Below are 16,642 nucleotides of genomic sequence, written 5' to 3'. Positions count from 1 at the left end.
TGCTAGTAAATAGACCCCGGACTTTGCTATCTGACCATTCGTTAAAATTTTGTGAATTTTTAAAGTTTGAAAAAAATATATGAATTTCAAAAATCTAAATTCAACATTTTTTTAAAAATGTCTCCCAATAGTCAATTGCTACAGGGTGTTTCACGGAGGAAACCTAAGTTTAAAAACAAATAACTCGGAAACGGTGATAGATAGAAGCATGAAACCAGTGGTATGTACATGAAACCAGTGGTATGTACATGAAACCAGTGGTTGTATATTAAAAAAAACCCGTAAGAATCTGATACAGGCACCGCAAAATTTTAGTTACAAATTGCGCCGATAGATGGCGTCACAGGTGGAATTACAGATTCCAATAGAGAGAGCTCAGATGCCGAGAGCGATCAGTCGTCGAAGATTTCGCCGTTGAAACGTGACCGCTATTAGCGTATAACGAAAGAAATTCCGGAAGTGATGGAAGAACGTGTGTTTATCGTGTTGGAGTAACACCGATTAAATCACAGCCCTACACATTCCACAAGGAGAAGTTTTCAAACGCGACCTCAAGTCGCAAAAGGCCCAGATGGGAAAACAATACGTTAGCTATTCAAAAACTTTCAGCAGACAGGCAACGTGGCCAATGCATTAGTCGGAAATGTGGGTCCCACCCACTCCGTCATATGAATGCAAGGGCTAGAAAATGCAAGGGTATTTGCTGCAGTTATTGAGCGTCATCTGTCCGCACACTTGCAGCTAAATCCGGAATCACGCTATCCAGCACGGACAGAATCGTTTGGAAAACGTTACACATGTTTCCGTACAAGATTCAATGCCTGCACGCCATACCAGTTCTAGCTGAACGACAACGAGAGAATTTCACTAACGAGATGCTGCCCAACATGATTGATTGATGGTTCTGGTTTCGATGTCGCCCGAATATGGTTTACACACGAGGTGCATTTTCATCTGGATTGTGTCGTTAGCAGACGCAATTGGCGATTTTTGAGTACCGAAAATCCACATTTGTTTCACGCACGACCACTCCATTGCCCAAAACTTACCTTTTGGGCTGCAATCTCCCGCAAAGGCATCATTGGGCCCTTTTTCTTGCGAGAAACGGTGACGACTGACAACAACGCTCAACAAGCGTTGGACGATCGACCATACACGGCGTGGTTCATGCAAGATGAGACTCGCCCACACCGTACACAAGCCGTTTTTGACTTTCTGGACGAATACTTCGATGATAGAGTTATTGCGTTGAACTATTCGACAGTTAAGGGAAAAGGCATGGACTGGCCTCTGTATTCACCCGACCTCACCCCCTGCGACTACTTTCGGTGGGGCACACTGAAGGAGCTTGTTTACCGCAACAATCCTTAATGCAACTTGCGTCGCCATCTGTCGGCAAAATTTGTAACTAAATGTTTGATATTTCTGTATCAGATTCTCAGTTTTTTTAATAAACATACCACTGGATTCATGCTTCTATCTATCCGTTTCCGAGTTATTTATTTTCAAAGTAAGGGGTCCTTCGTGAAAAACCCTGTAAATCCGAGGTCTATTCTACTAACAAATATCGACTAAATGTTTCTGCAAAAATTCCGAATTTTTGGAGCAGTAGTTTTCTTTCAATCTTACGGATGGCTCAAAAACTGCAATCTGAGAAAATCGCGTTCAAACTGGTTTTTTCTTGTATACGTTTACACTATAATTCAGTATTTCTTTCTCTTTAATTGTGAAAGGACAAATCAACCGATTGACACGAAATTTTTAGTATTTTATTTGCAATCGCATGAAATATTTTTTGAGGATATTTTTGAAGATTCGACTTCAAGGTACGTGACACCACTTAGGGCGGTATTCACCGACATGGTTTAAGATATAGTCACAACTTTTTGATAAGAGATCGACACGGATTGGTTAAATTCAGGATTTTAACCAATCTATGTTGATCTCTTATCCAAAAATTGTAACTACAGGTTTAAACCATGTCATTCTTTTGACGTGTTTCAAAATAATCATTAAGCGTTTACGGCTATAAGACACTTTGTCTGCACAACAGGCGACTATGTATTTGAAGTTCAATTTAAATGGTGATTTTGAATACATGGAAAAACATATCGAAACGCAGAAGATTTATTACATGCACTATCAATATTTATTCCTTGTTCCTATACGGACGAATGAAATTCATATTTACACGTACGTTACACTCATAAATAACATAATACAGAATCTTTCTCAAATAAATTTACGTCACTCGTCGTAAATCTCCATTTTGAATTGAAATGGATAATATAAAAGGCTCTTACAAAACATTTTTCGTCAAATATTTATATTTATGGTATAAAATACATCTCACTGAAAATTTATTCCAGAACATTTTTGTAGAAAATTTTAAGAACAGGATTGAGAAAAGTATCCCCATATTGCTTTTATTCCTTTTTAAAAGAAAAGTAAAAAAAAAAAACTTTATTGGAGAATGAAAATTTATTTTATAATTATCAATACGTTTATAATAAGGAAAAATTAGATGAATTCTCATTTAGACATATTGAAAAATAAAAAAAATCACGTTTTGTTATCATGGTATAGCCAATAAAATCCCATGCGGACGCAATAGTTTCGAAACAGAAGTTACAAAAAAAAAAAAATTATAAGACATCATTGTTCAAGATAAGATTACGAAAAACAAAGAAGAAAATGCTGAAAACACGCCAGAGATCACGGATTAAATACGTAAATAGAGTTTTTTACATTACGCAAAAATGCAGTTTTATCTCCACATTTCTTCGACTGTGATTCCTTTCCTAATCTCCCTCCTATGTGTAATGAGGAAAACTGAATGTTTTATGTCTCGTTATTGTCTTATCAAAGACATATATGACTAGATTCACACATTTGTTTTATCCGCTAGAACAATAAAAGATGTATATACAGACTCCGTTTATTTTATGGATGTTTTGTTGGTGAAACTGAACGGAAAGCAAAGTTCGTGGAAATATGAGAAGATGCAGATAGATATGAATGACGTGAATGAACATGTCTTTTTTTTTTATCATATTCCAGTAATCTGGATCATGTATTATCAAATCCTTACTCACTCTCTAGCCCCGATACCAATTCCCAGGTAGGAAAAGCTCTGGATTCGCCACCGACTGATTTACAGGTAAGTAAATGGGTTTGTTTAGCGTGTATTGTCCAAGGCGGGGCAAATCTATTTCCCGACTTTCCCGGAGTGTGTAAAAATTTCTACCGGGCATGTATTTTTTACCACATGCCCGACATGGGGGATACATAAAAAAATTAAACACTGTTATTTTCTTCGAAAAATTATTTTTTTCATTAATGATGTGATGCAAGTGTTCCCACACAGATTCGTGAATTTCCCCAGAAATGCATTCTTCGCCAGACATAAGGTAAATTAATCGTCCACATATTTTGACATATTTTCACTGTCCTAATAGTTAGCAACCCGGTGCGGTCATGACCCTCATCTACTGCAACTGGGCCCAAAACAGAATCACATACGGCAATTGGACATTGCTGGAAAACGGAATACTTCAGTTCCAGCAAATTAGTTAATAGTGATATTATTCCGGAAGACGACGAAAGCCTTCTTTCATAAAAACGTAAAATATATTTTTCTAAAGAAAATTATGTATCATATGGCCTATGGCTTTATTACACAAAATATAAAGTGTACGAAATGGACAGAAATTCTGCGACTGATTTCAAAATTGTAGAAAATATTACACATTTCTCTTCTGCACAAAATTATCGGGAAATATATAGCCTATATCCCAGAAATATGCAACTCTTGCTGCCACCTAAACATAAACTGATCTATGATAACTTTCTAAGCAATGTTAGTTGGTTTCAAAGCGGTATGCAGCATGAAGACGAACAAAATTGTGATGATAATATGTATTATTCGTTTTTATGCTGCATGTCGCTGTAAATTCCATACATCAAAATACCAATTAATACATGAGTGTTTGATGTTTGACACAAAATTATTTTTTGTGTAAACACCAAAAAAAACATAGTAACCGGTATTTTGATACATAACACACGTTGTTAATTTTTCTTCTACACATTGGTTCAAAACAAACAACCATTTGGTTTTGAAGAATTATAACAAATACTTTTATTTTTATTCAATACGTGACTGCAGGGAAGAACACCTTAACGCATAATTTTGTATTGCCCGGCGATAACATATACAGTATAACAGTGAAGTATAAATATGAAATATGTACTCAAGTAAATCCACTGATAATATTTTTCAAGCATGTAAAACATTGATTCGGGCATATATTATTTCCAGTTACATGGCTGAACGAGCAAGTAAATTTTCGGAGATTTGTCCAGCCTTGACCCGAGAAACGGAATCAGCCTTGGCCTCGGTACTTCCTTTCTCCCATCGATGCAATTGTGCCTTTTCATAGTTTTCATATTAAAAATTATTCCAGTAATAATAATAAAAAATATTTGAACTGTATTGAAAAATATAAAAAAAACAGAATTTCAAAATATATTGGGAAATACAAAAATTTGATTTTTTTGCCAGTAAATATTAATTAAAGTTAAAATTGAAACAAATATTTAGCTTCTCTGAACTGTACAAGAATTCAAATTTTCTAAAGATTGTGAACAAATAATTTTTTTATCATTTCTTGTGATCATGAAATTATATAAACTGCAATATCCACCGAAACATTAATTAACAATAATGTAACAATTATTGATAATATGGTTAACATTAATAATAATAATCACCATTACTAATGACATAAACAATATCAATTTTAAGACTTTAGCTTTTCGTCATTTCTGAAAAAAAAAATTTGGCGAAATCTTCAAAATAATGATAGACCATAAAATTGAAAGAATACATAGAAATTTTATTGCAAAGAGAAATGGGAAAATCTCACAGTGGGGTCAAAATAGCCATACTTTCTTGGCCGTCTTAACGCATGGCCCAACCGCGGATAGTCTAGAGTAGCGGTTCTCAACCGGTGGTCCGCGGAGCTCTTGGGCTCCGTGTGCACTTCCCAGGGGCTTCCCGGCCTCTCGAGAATAATAAAAAAATCAATAAATTTGATAAACAAACAAAAAAAAAAGAGGCCTAAAAGGTACCGCCATATAAATAATGTATTAAAAAGGGTTCCTCGAATTAAACAGGGCTCCGCCATTGAAATTATTCACTGAAAAGGGCTCCGCGAGACCATCAACCTCCATTATGTGAGGGTGGGGTACAAAAAAAGGAGTACACTGTCAAACTGAATAAAAACCACAACAATTGAGCAATAATAATTTTTGGTATATTATATGGGGAGTTTCTGATTTCTACGAAAGTTTTGCAGGCGTACTTTAACAAAAGTGGCTGAACTGAAAGACGTCCAAACTGGGGTGCATCCGAAGATTCATTCAATATTAAAATTACATTGCCAGCCATCATTGGCAGCAAATAGAAGTTTTTATACATGGGTAGATGCAATCGTGCACATCAGTAGTGAGTTACAGTTAATACAATCAAAATGAGATCTGTTAAACAAAATCAATGCATGTATAAAATCAGTAATTATATCAATAAAAAACAGCAGTAAACCTATAAAAACAAGCGATAAATCAGCAAATAATTTCCGAATTCTATTGTTGCAATAGGGACAGTTCTTGATAATATGCTGATATCGAGTTCCAGTCAGCCACATTTTCGGCACAAGTGCTAACTCAAATTGGATCCAAAAGTGTCTGTTGTAAGCGCAGCGACCTTCTTAAGCGGAGTGTGAATACTCCTTATTAGGAGTTTAATAACATGAGAATACCATAAAGGACAATATATATTTCAAAAAAGTGACCCGGTAAGAGGAGTGACGCGTTATCCAGTTGACCATATAACGAGGTTTGACTGTATAGTATGTTTCACAAAAATTACTATCTCAAAAACGAAATTAAATAACAAAAATCAGTTGCGGTCCCAAAAGTGTTTTAATCCATCTATAGACTAAGGTTCCTGGACTACCGAGCGGACTCAGACCAGCAAAAAACAGTTTCCTGTTCAAATTGATGTCAAATCGTTAAAAAAAGCTGCATAGGGTACAACTTTTGGCTGTAGCGATAATACTGACGTCACACTTCACACAAAGAAAGCGGATGAGCAACCCTAGTGTTTCCAGGAGCTCTAGTCTAGACGTGGATTTTTAATGATTAGTGTTCACATATGGAGAATATACTTGTCTCTGTACAGCTCAAAGCGATTGAGCTGTGTAGAGACAAGGATGATCACTATGAGGAGACTACTCATTGAATATTCAAGTGTGGTCTAGAACTCATAGACTAGAGCAGGGGTTTCCACTGTGTGCCGCGAAGTGGTGACCGTGACCAAGGTTTTACGAAGTGAGTATTTGTTAAACAGATCTGTGGAGACGGCAGAGCTCGTGAATAATCATTGAATAGGGAAAAGGGGGCGCCACGGCTGACAAAAGTTTGAGAACTCCTGAATTAGAGGTTGAACACGTAAAATTACATTATATCCATGTTTAGCATTGAGTGGCAACTTGATCATTCGCTCATCTCATTCCTCTACGGCTCAAATTTTCCGATACTTTTAAATCTGTGACGTAATTAATAACACGTATATATAAACTATATCAAAATTAACCGCTTAACTAGGGGAATACGTTTCGGAAAAAGTTTTTTTTTCTCATTAATTTCATGTATTACATGAATAAAAAAGATAAATGAAAATTCCTGTTCCCCTTTCCTTGAATGTGAAAAAATAAATAAACTTTTCTCGTCGCAAAAAAAAAAAAAAATGTGTAATCACAAACATTGTACTTTTCAGTTGCCCGAACACAGTTCAAACGACACAGGTGAGGGATTAACATGTGTCAATTAACATGTGGTTCATGGTTGTGGTCTTTTCCGATCGATGTATTTGTATTTGTATTAATCGGCCATTAAAGGTTCTGTGCATATACTCAAACGCGATTTGGGCGAAATAGCAGGGAGTTGCTGTATAATCACGGTGTCAAGAATTTCATTTGCGTGAAGCTTGGTACGAGGAAGTTTTCCGGAACGACCAGATACATCGTTCCTATAACTACCTTAGTTTATTGCCAACAAGTAACGGTAACCATTCAAAAACACTCACTATTGAATGGGTCATGCGAAGATGTCATTTTCTAAAATAAAACCTTGTTTTTTCGAGATACATATAACTTTCGAGACACGTTGTATTTATATCGGACAAAATATTCCTATTACTACTAATTAGGTCTAGATAACATGAGTTTTTAAGGATGCCCTCTAAATCTAGACATCAGGAATGCAATTGGGGACCAAAACGCATTCAAAATCGAATTCTTCAGACAGACTTGATTGAGCCGTTAAAATCGATCTGTCTGCGAATCATAGATCGGCTACTTACGCTCTACCATAACACTGGAACGGAAAGTTTCTCTTAACGAGACTTAAAGAATCAAAATACCAGGGAATAACAGATACCTACTGGGAAATATAACGATGGCCACGTGTAGAATAATATGCGTGTACCTTGATGCTTCAAATATCACCACTGTTTGTTTTTAACCTTAGGAATAACTTGTTTATTTCCATTGGAATTGAAGGATGTATTCACTCGTACTAAGTTTAAAATGGTGTAGTGTTCACAAATATTCACAAAAAAGGATCTTTGAACCATTTTGAGAGTTACGAATCTTTATTTTATACCAGCCCTTTTTTTCCCCCGAAACAAACAAGAAAAAAAAAGAAAAAAGTAATATCATTCGATGTTTCAAGCTGCCAAACATTAAAACGCTTGGCTTGAACTTTATCGTGGTCACGGAGAAATCCTTCCAATTTAATATATTGCCCCAATGGGAAACAAGATATAGTGCTGCAGTTTGTTACGCTGTTTACTCGCACACTTGTTGTTCTGTATGTGGGTGTATACATTCTGGTACATGCGTGCTAGAAACTGAAAGTAAACGACTTAAATGGAATCATTCCGCTGATTTTCCGCGTTGATAAAAACTCATCAAATAATAAGGACTTCTTTGAGCGCAATGAAAGTTATTCAGACTAAGACGGCGCAGAACATACATCACTCGCAGAAATCAAGTAGGTTATGCGACGTAAAAAGATAAATCGAATCAAATAATTTATATTGCTAGGAAATTTTAGTTCGGATTTGGAAGATTTTTACGAACTGATAGATGGTGGGTCTAAGTACTTTACATAATTTATAATTAAATGAGAGTAATCCTATTAGTAGTTGCCATCAGATATTTTGTACTACATCTACTAAAACATACAAGCACCTGGTCAATATTTCTCTGTGGAATTCCTAACGAGTTCATGTTAGTTGTGCGTGTGTTGTTTTGTTGCCATCTATCATCTGTTTTTCGAACTAAGGGGAGTGTAATGCTTGAATGTAAACCAATTCGTTAGAAATTCTGCAGAGGAATGTGGACGAAATGCATGTGTGGTTTAGTAGAAATACACTACTTTAGAAATACATACTTTAAGAATTTCGACAAATTTTCATTCAAAAGTAGAAGAGTTGATATGTTGTGTGCGTACGTGTGTATACCGAAAGGCCGATCCTCCCCCCCCCCCCGCCGCCTCCAACTGCTCAGTCAATGAAATGTGTAGGTGGATATACGCCTTTTCACCTATGCCAATAATACATTTCATTCACCCCAACAGTTGAGGGGGAGGTGATCACCCTCTTCGCCTTCCTCCGTTATGGTATGCACAGTACACACACAACATATCAACTCTTCAACTTTTGAATGAAAATTCGTTGAGATAGCTAAAGTTGTAATTCTTGATTTTCTCTTCTTTTCAGGAGTTAAATTGGCTTAAAAAAGACTACCGAGGAGTTCGTTAAATGTCGCAAGTATCAAAAAAATTTAAACTATTGATATCTTGATGAGTTTACATATCGCGAAAATTTTAACGAGTTGACATGTTTTTCTCTAATTAGATGCTGTATAAGCCTTTCATAGTTATTGTTCCGTCCAAGTATTATTTTATGGATGTGCACTACCAGGGCCAGAAGTAGGAGCGGGAGGCAAAGGGAGCGACTGCCCCGGGTGACAAACTTTATGAAAGTAAAAGAAAAACCGTTATAAAAACTACGAATTTATGTGGTGTGGTAGGGGGGGGGGCACAGCAAAATCATCACCCACTCCTCAAAAAAGTTCAAGTTATTGTTCTGGTCACTACCACATGTTGATTTTTGCTGTCACTTTTAGAATAAGTCACGGAAATATCGGTTGACAAATTTCTACCTCGATTACAAAAAATTTAAAGAATCAGATAACGTTAAAATTTCTAGAGAACCTAATACGTGTTTCATTCTATAGGTAAAAACTCTAAAAACACATGGGTTACTAAACAGCATTCAAAGAAGCAGATAATCGTTTTTATAAAGAGATTGGGGACATTAATTTTCTATTTGGAAATAGAGAAAATAAATAAATAGTAATCAAACAATAAAAATGTAGTAGATATATATCAGCAATATATCCCAGGAGTTTTTTTTTTTCGTTTTTATCTATCTCCAGTAGACAACATTACGAATGTCGTCGTCGCTCTCTTCCGCTCCAGTTATTGGAGCTCCAGATTTCCGATTAATAATGAAGACGGTGATATAAATCTACGGAAGTGGGATACGGATACAAAAAAAAATTTATAAAATAAAATAACGTTCGGCGAAATAAATAATAACAATAACAGAAAAAAAAAACGTTAGAAGAGAAGAAATAACGTGTGGAAACTGTTGTCAAAACCCACCTGCGCATTGAAGTGTTAAAAATATTTTTGACATTTTTTTTCTTTCTTTTATAGTATATTGTCAGGAAATCGTTACGTATATATATACAGACACACAACAATATATTTTGTTTTGTTACCCGATCCGTATTCGACGCGTGAACGGACGAATAAAAAAAAAAAACAAAAAAAAACACAAGAAAAAACGATAAACTCGTAACGTTATTGGACATTGGAAACGTTATCGAATTCCGTGATTGCTCAGGCTATTAAACCCGTCGCACATTTTCGTCCAGTAAAGTTCAGCGAAGAATGTGATTGGATATTGTGCTCGGTCATGCACGAATCAGAGAAGGGGGTAGAGGAAGTAAAGGATAATAATTCGTGTTCAGCTAATAGGCTCCGCTGCCTTTTGTGTATGTGTACTTTATTTTATTTTATTTTTTTGTGAATGCCCTGTGAAATACGAATGTTCGATATCTTGGGACGCTTTCGGAATTTTTACGTAACTTTCTTTTGCCTCTCCACCCCCTCTTTTTTCCTTTAGGTTCCGTTTTCTTGTAAATTGTTCGTTGTATACGCCATGCATTGGAATTGAGGGATGGCGTGTTATCGTGTTTTTTGTTTGAAGGGCATGTGGAGTGTGTGTGTATGGGTGTTGTTTTTTTAAATAATAGACGAGTGTTTTATATATATATATATATATATATATTTTTTTTTTTTTACTTTATCGGACAACTAAATTATCATATTTTGATATTTTTTCCATGATAAATTCTTTTTGTTTCTTTAATGAGATTGAGACTACTTTTTTTAAAGAAACAAGGTTGTCCTAATCGGAATAAAACTAGATTACCGTTTGTATTTGATTTTGCGTCAATGAAGTGTGGTATGGAAAACAACTGCCTCGGATGTTTGTGCTACACTTTTTTACTTTTAACCTGAGATTTGTTAAGGGTTGAGTGCTCTAACTTTATTTTGTGCAATTTTTTTTTTAAATTTTGAAACATGAAATATGTCATACATTTCTCTATACAATTATATAGTAGGTGAATAAGCATTTATATATTTATTTCCTGTATCGATTCAGCAATAAAATACGTACATTACCCTGGTTTACTTTCCTATGGATTCGGTGTTTAGGTTTCCCTTTTCACACAACTTTGATGACAGTGGCATATTGTGTCGTTACGGATACCTTTGATATGGCCACACTGTGTAGCAATTGTTTCGCGAGAGCGCATTTCTTATTCACCATGATAAGTCCATGTTAACTTTTCTTAACCGTATATGCACTTCCGTAAACATTCCTCTACGGAATTTCTAGGGAACTGATGCCTGCCAGAACGTGATTTGACTATGATTACAAGGAAACGCTCTGAAGATTAACTCATAGAATTCGACGAAAATTTTGCAGGCGTTAGTAAAATGCTCAAAATATGTACTGTGAAAAAGTAGCTGCGGAAATGCAACAGAAAAGCTCTAAAAAATTAATATAAATAAACATTTTTAATGTTAAATGCAGCCCCCCTTGGCGAGGATTCACAGAAAAACGACAAATCCTTAAGTGAACTGCCCGTGTTTCCTCCGAATTAGTTTAAATCTGTTGTAAAGTTATTTTTGGGTATTTTGCATTCAAAAGTGTTTGAAATTGAGTTTGAATATATGTGTTTATTCTAATCGCATTTCCTACACTTTTATTTTATATAAGCGAGACAAATTAGCGAGTTGCAATAAGTTTTTGTTGTTGTTTTGTTTAATGCTGAAAAGTCTTTCGCATGAAATTGCATTGTTGTATACCTCAATCTTTTTGAATCTATTATTTTAAACCAGTTGTGGGTTTCAAATAGAAAATGCCACTACATATTAATATGTTCAACGTGGTGTGTGGCTGCTGCACCACGAATTCTCTGTTCAAGAAATGGAGCTGACAGATTTTACAGAATCCCAGACTCAATTTTCAACATTCATTTATTTCTCTCCTAATGAAATTCCGCAGCTACTTTTTTCACAGTACATATTTTGAGCCATCTACTAACGCTTGTAAAATTTTCGTCGAATTCTGTGAGTTTGCTTGGGAGCGTTTCCTCTTTAGCTCTAATGGTTGCGTTATAGCGTTATACTTATATTGTCAGTATAACGCTTGTCTAGTGTTGAAGTCTGGTTTCAATATTTTTAAGTGAAAATAGGAAGCTTCTCTGAACTCTTTCATGTTTACATATATGCAAATAGTCCATACTGCTCTAGTCGTACTCAGGCAGGTTTTCTGAAATGCATATTCAGAAATTGAGAATTGCCTTGCTGAGACCCCTCCCTCCGTGGGAAGTCAGTTGAGCACCGTTGGGATGATGTGGAACGTTTACTACTTTACTACACACCGACTCCGGTCATATCGCCATACGATGAATTCCAACCAATGGATAGGAAATGAACGCGCCATCTAGTGGTTGTCACCCAAAGGGTCGGTAGGTGAAGAACTTGTTTTGATGTTCTTCCCCTGCATCGAACCCATACACCTCGACGGCGACCTTTACCCGGTTTAAGGCGAATATTCTACCACTTCACCACTGGAGCGATGACTGCAAACCAGGCCATAATGATAAAAATCTTTGCTTACGTAGTCTTAGATCGTCAGAAAAATGCTAGATAGCCCTCGAGACAGTGTAGCTGCCATGATCGCAATGAGAAGTGGTGCTACCAGTTATTAATTTCTGCTGTAAGGAACCGTAACTTGAAGCATCATGATGAATGGAGGACCTCAGAGTTCTTGTTCAGCAACTTTGGAATCAACTGGAACTTCGCCTGCATGCAATCCAGGGACCAACAGTCAATATTTATGCTCAACTAGACTCAGCTCTTTTGCAATGGCATGACATTTAATTAGATAACAAATATTCCAAAAAAAAGGGTCGTTCTAGAGAAAAAAGAGTGGCAGCTGTAGGATTACAGTAAGGGTCGGACTGGCCGTTTATCAATTTCTCATGCATACTTATAATCAGATAGTATATGAGTCTTGTTATGTGACTGATGCAGTTCATTTCGTTCTCTATGAAACAAATATAAAAGTGACGATTCAAATTTCTTGTCTCGTTTCAGGATGGCCAACTCCAACAATGGAAAAGTCTATGCAGGTCCGGATTCTGGTTGGAGTTGGGTGATAGCAGCTTCTTGTTGTTTCATAAATATGATGATGTACGGTATGTGTAGGTTGGCTGGACAGTTATTCGTCATTACTCTGCAGACCTATCACGTATCCCGAGAAGAGGCATCCTTTCCGTATACACTAAGTTCTGCCTTGAGGAATGCATCTGGTGAGCATGTGCACATGGTCTACAATTTTTTTCCTGTGAAACATAATGTATTGCTCAGCTGAATCGTTGGACTTGTTAAAGTCCTCGCAAATTTCTTATTTTGAAAAGTAGAGACGTTTCATTACTGTATATTATACTTCTGATAACACCAGATGCGTCCCGCTTTACATCTTTTACAGATTTCAAGACGTTACCAAGGGATGGATGCATCTAGCGTTTATTTATGCATATATTTTATTATATTTGAAAGTATGATTACATCGACACTGCAATATTGTAATCTCAACGACAGGGCCACAAGAAGGGGGATCAGGAGGGTGTGGCGCAGAGGCGCAAATTTCACCCTTTAAACTCTCCTATGCGCATGACGCGAGGACTAAATGACTCTCGAAGTCATCTGATGTGGAATGCGTACGGAACCCTAATTTTATAAGAATGAACTAAGCAGCACATTCTCAGATCACAATAATGACATGAGGCTCTGTTCCAGATCAATTAAGTGATCAGTGACGAGACTGTAGATCACACACACACAGTGGCTTTTTTTCCCTCTCCAGTTACCCTTTAGTGTACCCATCTAGCATTCATACCAGGAAAAGAAGGCATACATAGTTTTTCCCCATAGAGATCATCGGAACAGAACTCCCGTGAAAATCAGCTTGAAAATTAATTTTCTCATAGGGATATGCGTATTTTTTGTTCCGACTTAGTCAAAGTGCCGTTGTTCGGAGGTAACCTGTAATGTTGAGTCTATGGGACGCGTTTGGTTCCAACAAAATGCGGCCGTTAAAGGAGGTGGCCGTTACAGGAGGTTGTACTGTAATTATCGCAATCCATTACACAAGAGATTACCATTTTACATGTTACCTAGATAGCAACATTTTAGTTTTTTTTAAAAATAAAACGGTTATTCCCAGTAACAGCGACCTCCCAACTCCCAATAGCGACCACATTTTTACGGTCTCGTTAGTCGCCGTTATTGGGAGGTTTTACTGTGCGTGTGTGTGTATATATATATATGTATATATAACACACGGCAAAACAAGGACATACCATAACATATGCAAATTATTTTTTAGGGCCACTAGTTGGATACCTAGGACACAAGTTTGGTGTTCGCCTTGTCACTGCGGCCGGAGGATTAGTTGGAGCTTTGGGTATAGCAATTTGCTATGCCGCAGTAGATGTCACGTGGATCATGATATTTTGGGGTGTGGTCTTCGGTATGTAAAAAAATATTATAATTGTTATAAGAGTTACTAAAAAGTTTGTAGTGATAAATTATCAACTAATTACCTCTCGCAGGTATAGGGTTCGGGCTCGGCAACGTCTTGCTTCCAGTGTCCATCAACCAGTACTTCGTAAAGCATAGAGCAACGGCATCTGGGATATCTCTGTCTGGAGCATGCCTCGGTTCATTCATTCTGCCGCCGCTAGTTGACATTCTGGTATCAGAATACAGTCTCAACGGAACCTTCCTCATCCTGTCCGGACTGTTGCTGAATTGTGTTCCAGCAGCGATGCTGCTCAGGAAGCCATCATTTACACTCGAACGTCCACCTCAAGAATTGCCGAACGGGTCTGACCAGAGTTCTGATCTGTGCCGGACAGCCAATGATAATCCTTGTTTCGATATGCGTTCGGAAGGCCCTGATAACTCCATTATTGATCATGAGGATGATGGAAATGGGCTGAAGATTCCTGTGGTTCAGAATGGGACGAAGCATGCACAAGAAGGTAACTGCAACAAATCACACAATGTTATACTCGATGATATCGTACCTAAAAAACATCCGGATAAAAACGATACGCTGAAGAAATCTCTGAAACTTATGCTGAATCCGATGTTCATTTTGATAGTTTTGAGCGTCGCTTTGTACGGTTACGCGTTCTTGTTGTCCATAACGGCAATAATCGACTTCGCGTTAGACATCGGTATTGAACAGTCGAAATCAACGTACATACTGATGTGTTTTTCGCTAGGCGATTTTATTGGGCGTCTGGGACTAGGATGGACGACAGATGTCGGCTACATGTCCATGTCGAACTTTGCTGCTGTGTCGTTCTTGCTCCAGGGTGCCGCAGCAATCGCCATCGTTTTCACTTCCACATTCTGGGAGCTGATGTTCACTGTTCTCGTATTCGGGATATTTGAAGCTGGCGTGATTGTCATAGTCCCATTGATAATAGCCCATTACATCGACCAGGATCTGCAGACAGTAGCGATTCCGTCCAGCAACATTCTTTATGGCCCGGTGTGCTTGGCTGTTGCTCCAACAATAGGTACGTTGGTTAGTTACAGATTTGTTTCTTTCATTAACATTCACTTTTTAAATCCGTGCCAATCACATCGTAAGAACCTTGACCAGAATGTAATTTTGGCATTATACTAATAATATTTTTCTGACATTTCTTTCTCAGGGTATTTTCGAGAATCTATTGGATCTTACGATGGTGTATTTTACGTTATTGGTGGAATTTCTTTCGCGTGTTCATTGGCTTGGTTCTATGTGTCTAGTCGAGAGTGTTGCCAAAAAAGAAATAAACGTTAGTATTAAAAAAAATGTATTGATTTTATCAGTTTCTTTTGCGATATAATTACCCATATTATTAGTATTTCGAGCTGAGTATAGGCGACTAGAATTATCTACGACTGGTGACTTCGTGTCCTAGTCTCCTCGCTACTCTAGCATATTGATCCTAAAATATTTTGTTACCTTTGTAGTCTGGTTTTTCAAATATTGATTTCACAACCCCCCCCCCCCCCGACTCTTTATGTACGTAACCGTTCATTTTTAGTGATTCATTGTTGATCGCTCACCGTTTTCGTGCCAAAATGTCTTCTCGCGTCTTCTATAAACTAATAATTGGCGACGTTTTTATAAATGTCGTATCCACTACGTAGACTGGTAAATATTCATGTGATCATGTGAAGGTAAGTAACAATAAATTTCGTCATTTCTCTTTATTCCCCATTATTTTGATGTGTTTTAATAGTTGAGTATGAGGGAAAACGGGCAACTCCAGTCTTTCAGTTGACTGGCCTCTTCTCCGGGCAATTTGAGATTGGTTCAAGAAACCCTGTATGAGGAGTGCGATACCCAACATTCTCTTATGACTTTTACTGTATATCACGAAATTTTAAAAACTTATGAAAATTCTGTCCTATATTTAATAAATTCGCGTACGTAGCGCCGTCGCTTGTGCAGTTTTTTTCACAGACATCGTCTACTCATGGTCTGAAATAAGTAGTGTATACCAGGGTTGACCCACTTCTTTCTGTTCGTGGGCCAACATAATTGTCAGCTGCAGCGTCGAGGGCTGCACCAGTGCCGCCAATCCGGTGAATAAGCAGCACAATTATTCAAATTAATTAATTGATTATTAAATTACTTTCGTCACTGTAAATATGTAGCTCGTAAGCAGCTATTTAATCAGGAAACCTGCTGTTGAAACCGATAGCTCAAATAATGATATGAAATTTAAGTTAATACACAGTACTTTTACCTTGTCGTGGGCCGCACAAAAGCTCTTCACAGGCCAGTTATTGTCCA

The 16,642-nt window shown here is 37.1% G+C and overlaps 1 protein-coding gene across 1 annotated transcript; it reads left to right on the top strand.

Moving 5' to 3' along the window:
• The first annotated feature begins 2,957 nt into the window (after positions 1-2,957).
• LOC149089937 (monocarboxylate transporter 12-B-like) lies at positions 2,958-15,640 on the top strand. Its single transcript, XM_089231100.1, has 6 exons — positions 2,958-3,160; positions 8,849-8,895; positions 12,874-13,088; positions 14,168-14,311; positions 14,394-15,371; positions 15,510-15,640. Exons 2-6 carry the CDS (start codon positions 8,891-8,893, stop codon positions 15,638-15,640), a joined length of 1,473 nt encoding a protein of 490 aa, XP_089087226.1. The 5' UTR covers positions 2,958-3,160; positions 8,849-8,890.
• The last annotated feature ends 1,002 nt before the right edge of the window (positions 15,641-16,642 follow it).

Source organism: Pholcus phalangioides, unplaced genomic scaffold (assembly GCF_987345545.1).
Source record: "Pholcus phalangioides strain wild (caught in Gottingen) unplaced genomic scaffold, Ppha-v1.0 ptg000001l_1, whole genome shotgun sequence".
In the NCBI taxonomy this organism is placed as follows: domain Eukaryota; kingdom Metazoa; phylum Arthropoda; class Arachnida; order Araneae; family Pholcidae; genus Pholcus; species Pholcus phalangioides.
This window is presented reverse-complemented; position numbering and strand designations above follow the sequence as displayed.

Excerpts from the sequence above, each read along its gene's own strand:
- LOC149089937 (XM_089231100.1), top strand. Across the intron at positions 13,089-14,167 it reads TGCCTTGAGGAATGCATCTG|GGCCACTAGTTGGATACCTA; the intron begins GTGAGCATGTGC and ends ATTATTTTTTAG. Across the intron at positions 15,372-15,509 it reads GGCTGTTGCTCCAACAATAG|GGTATTTTCGAGAATCTATT; the intron begins GTACGTTGGTTA and ends TTTCTTTCTCAG.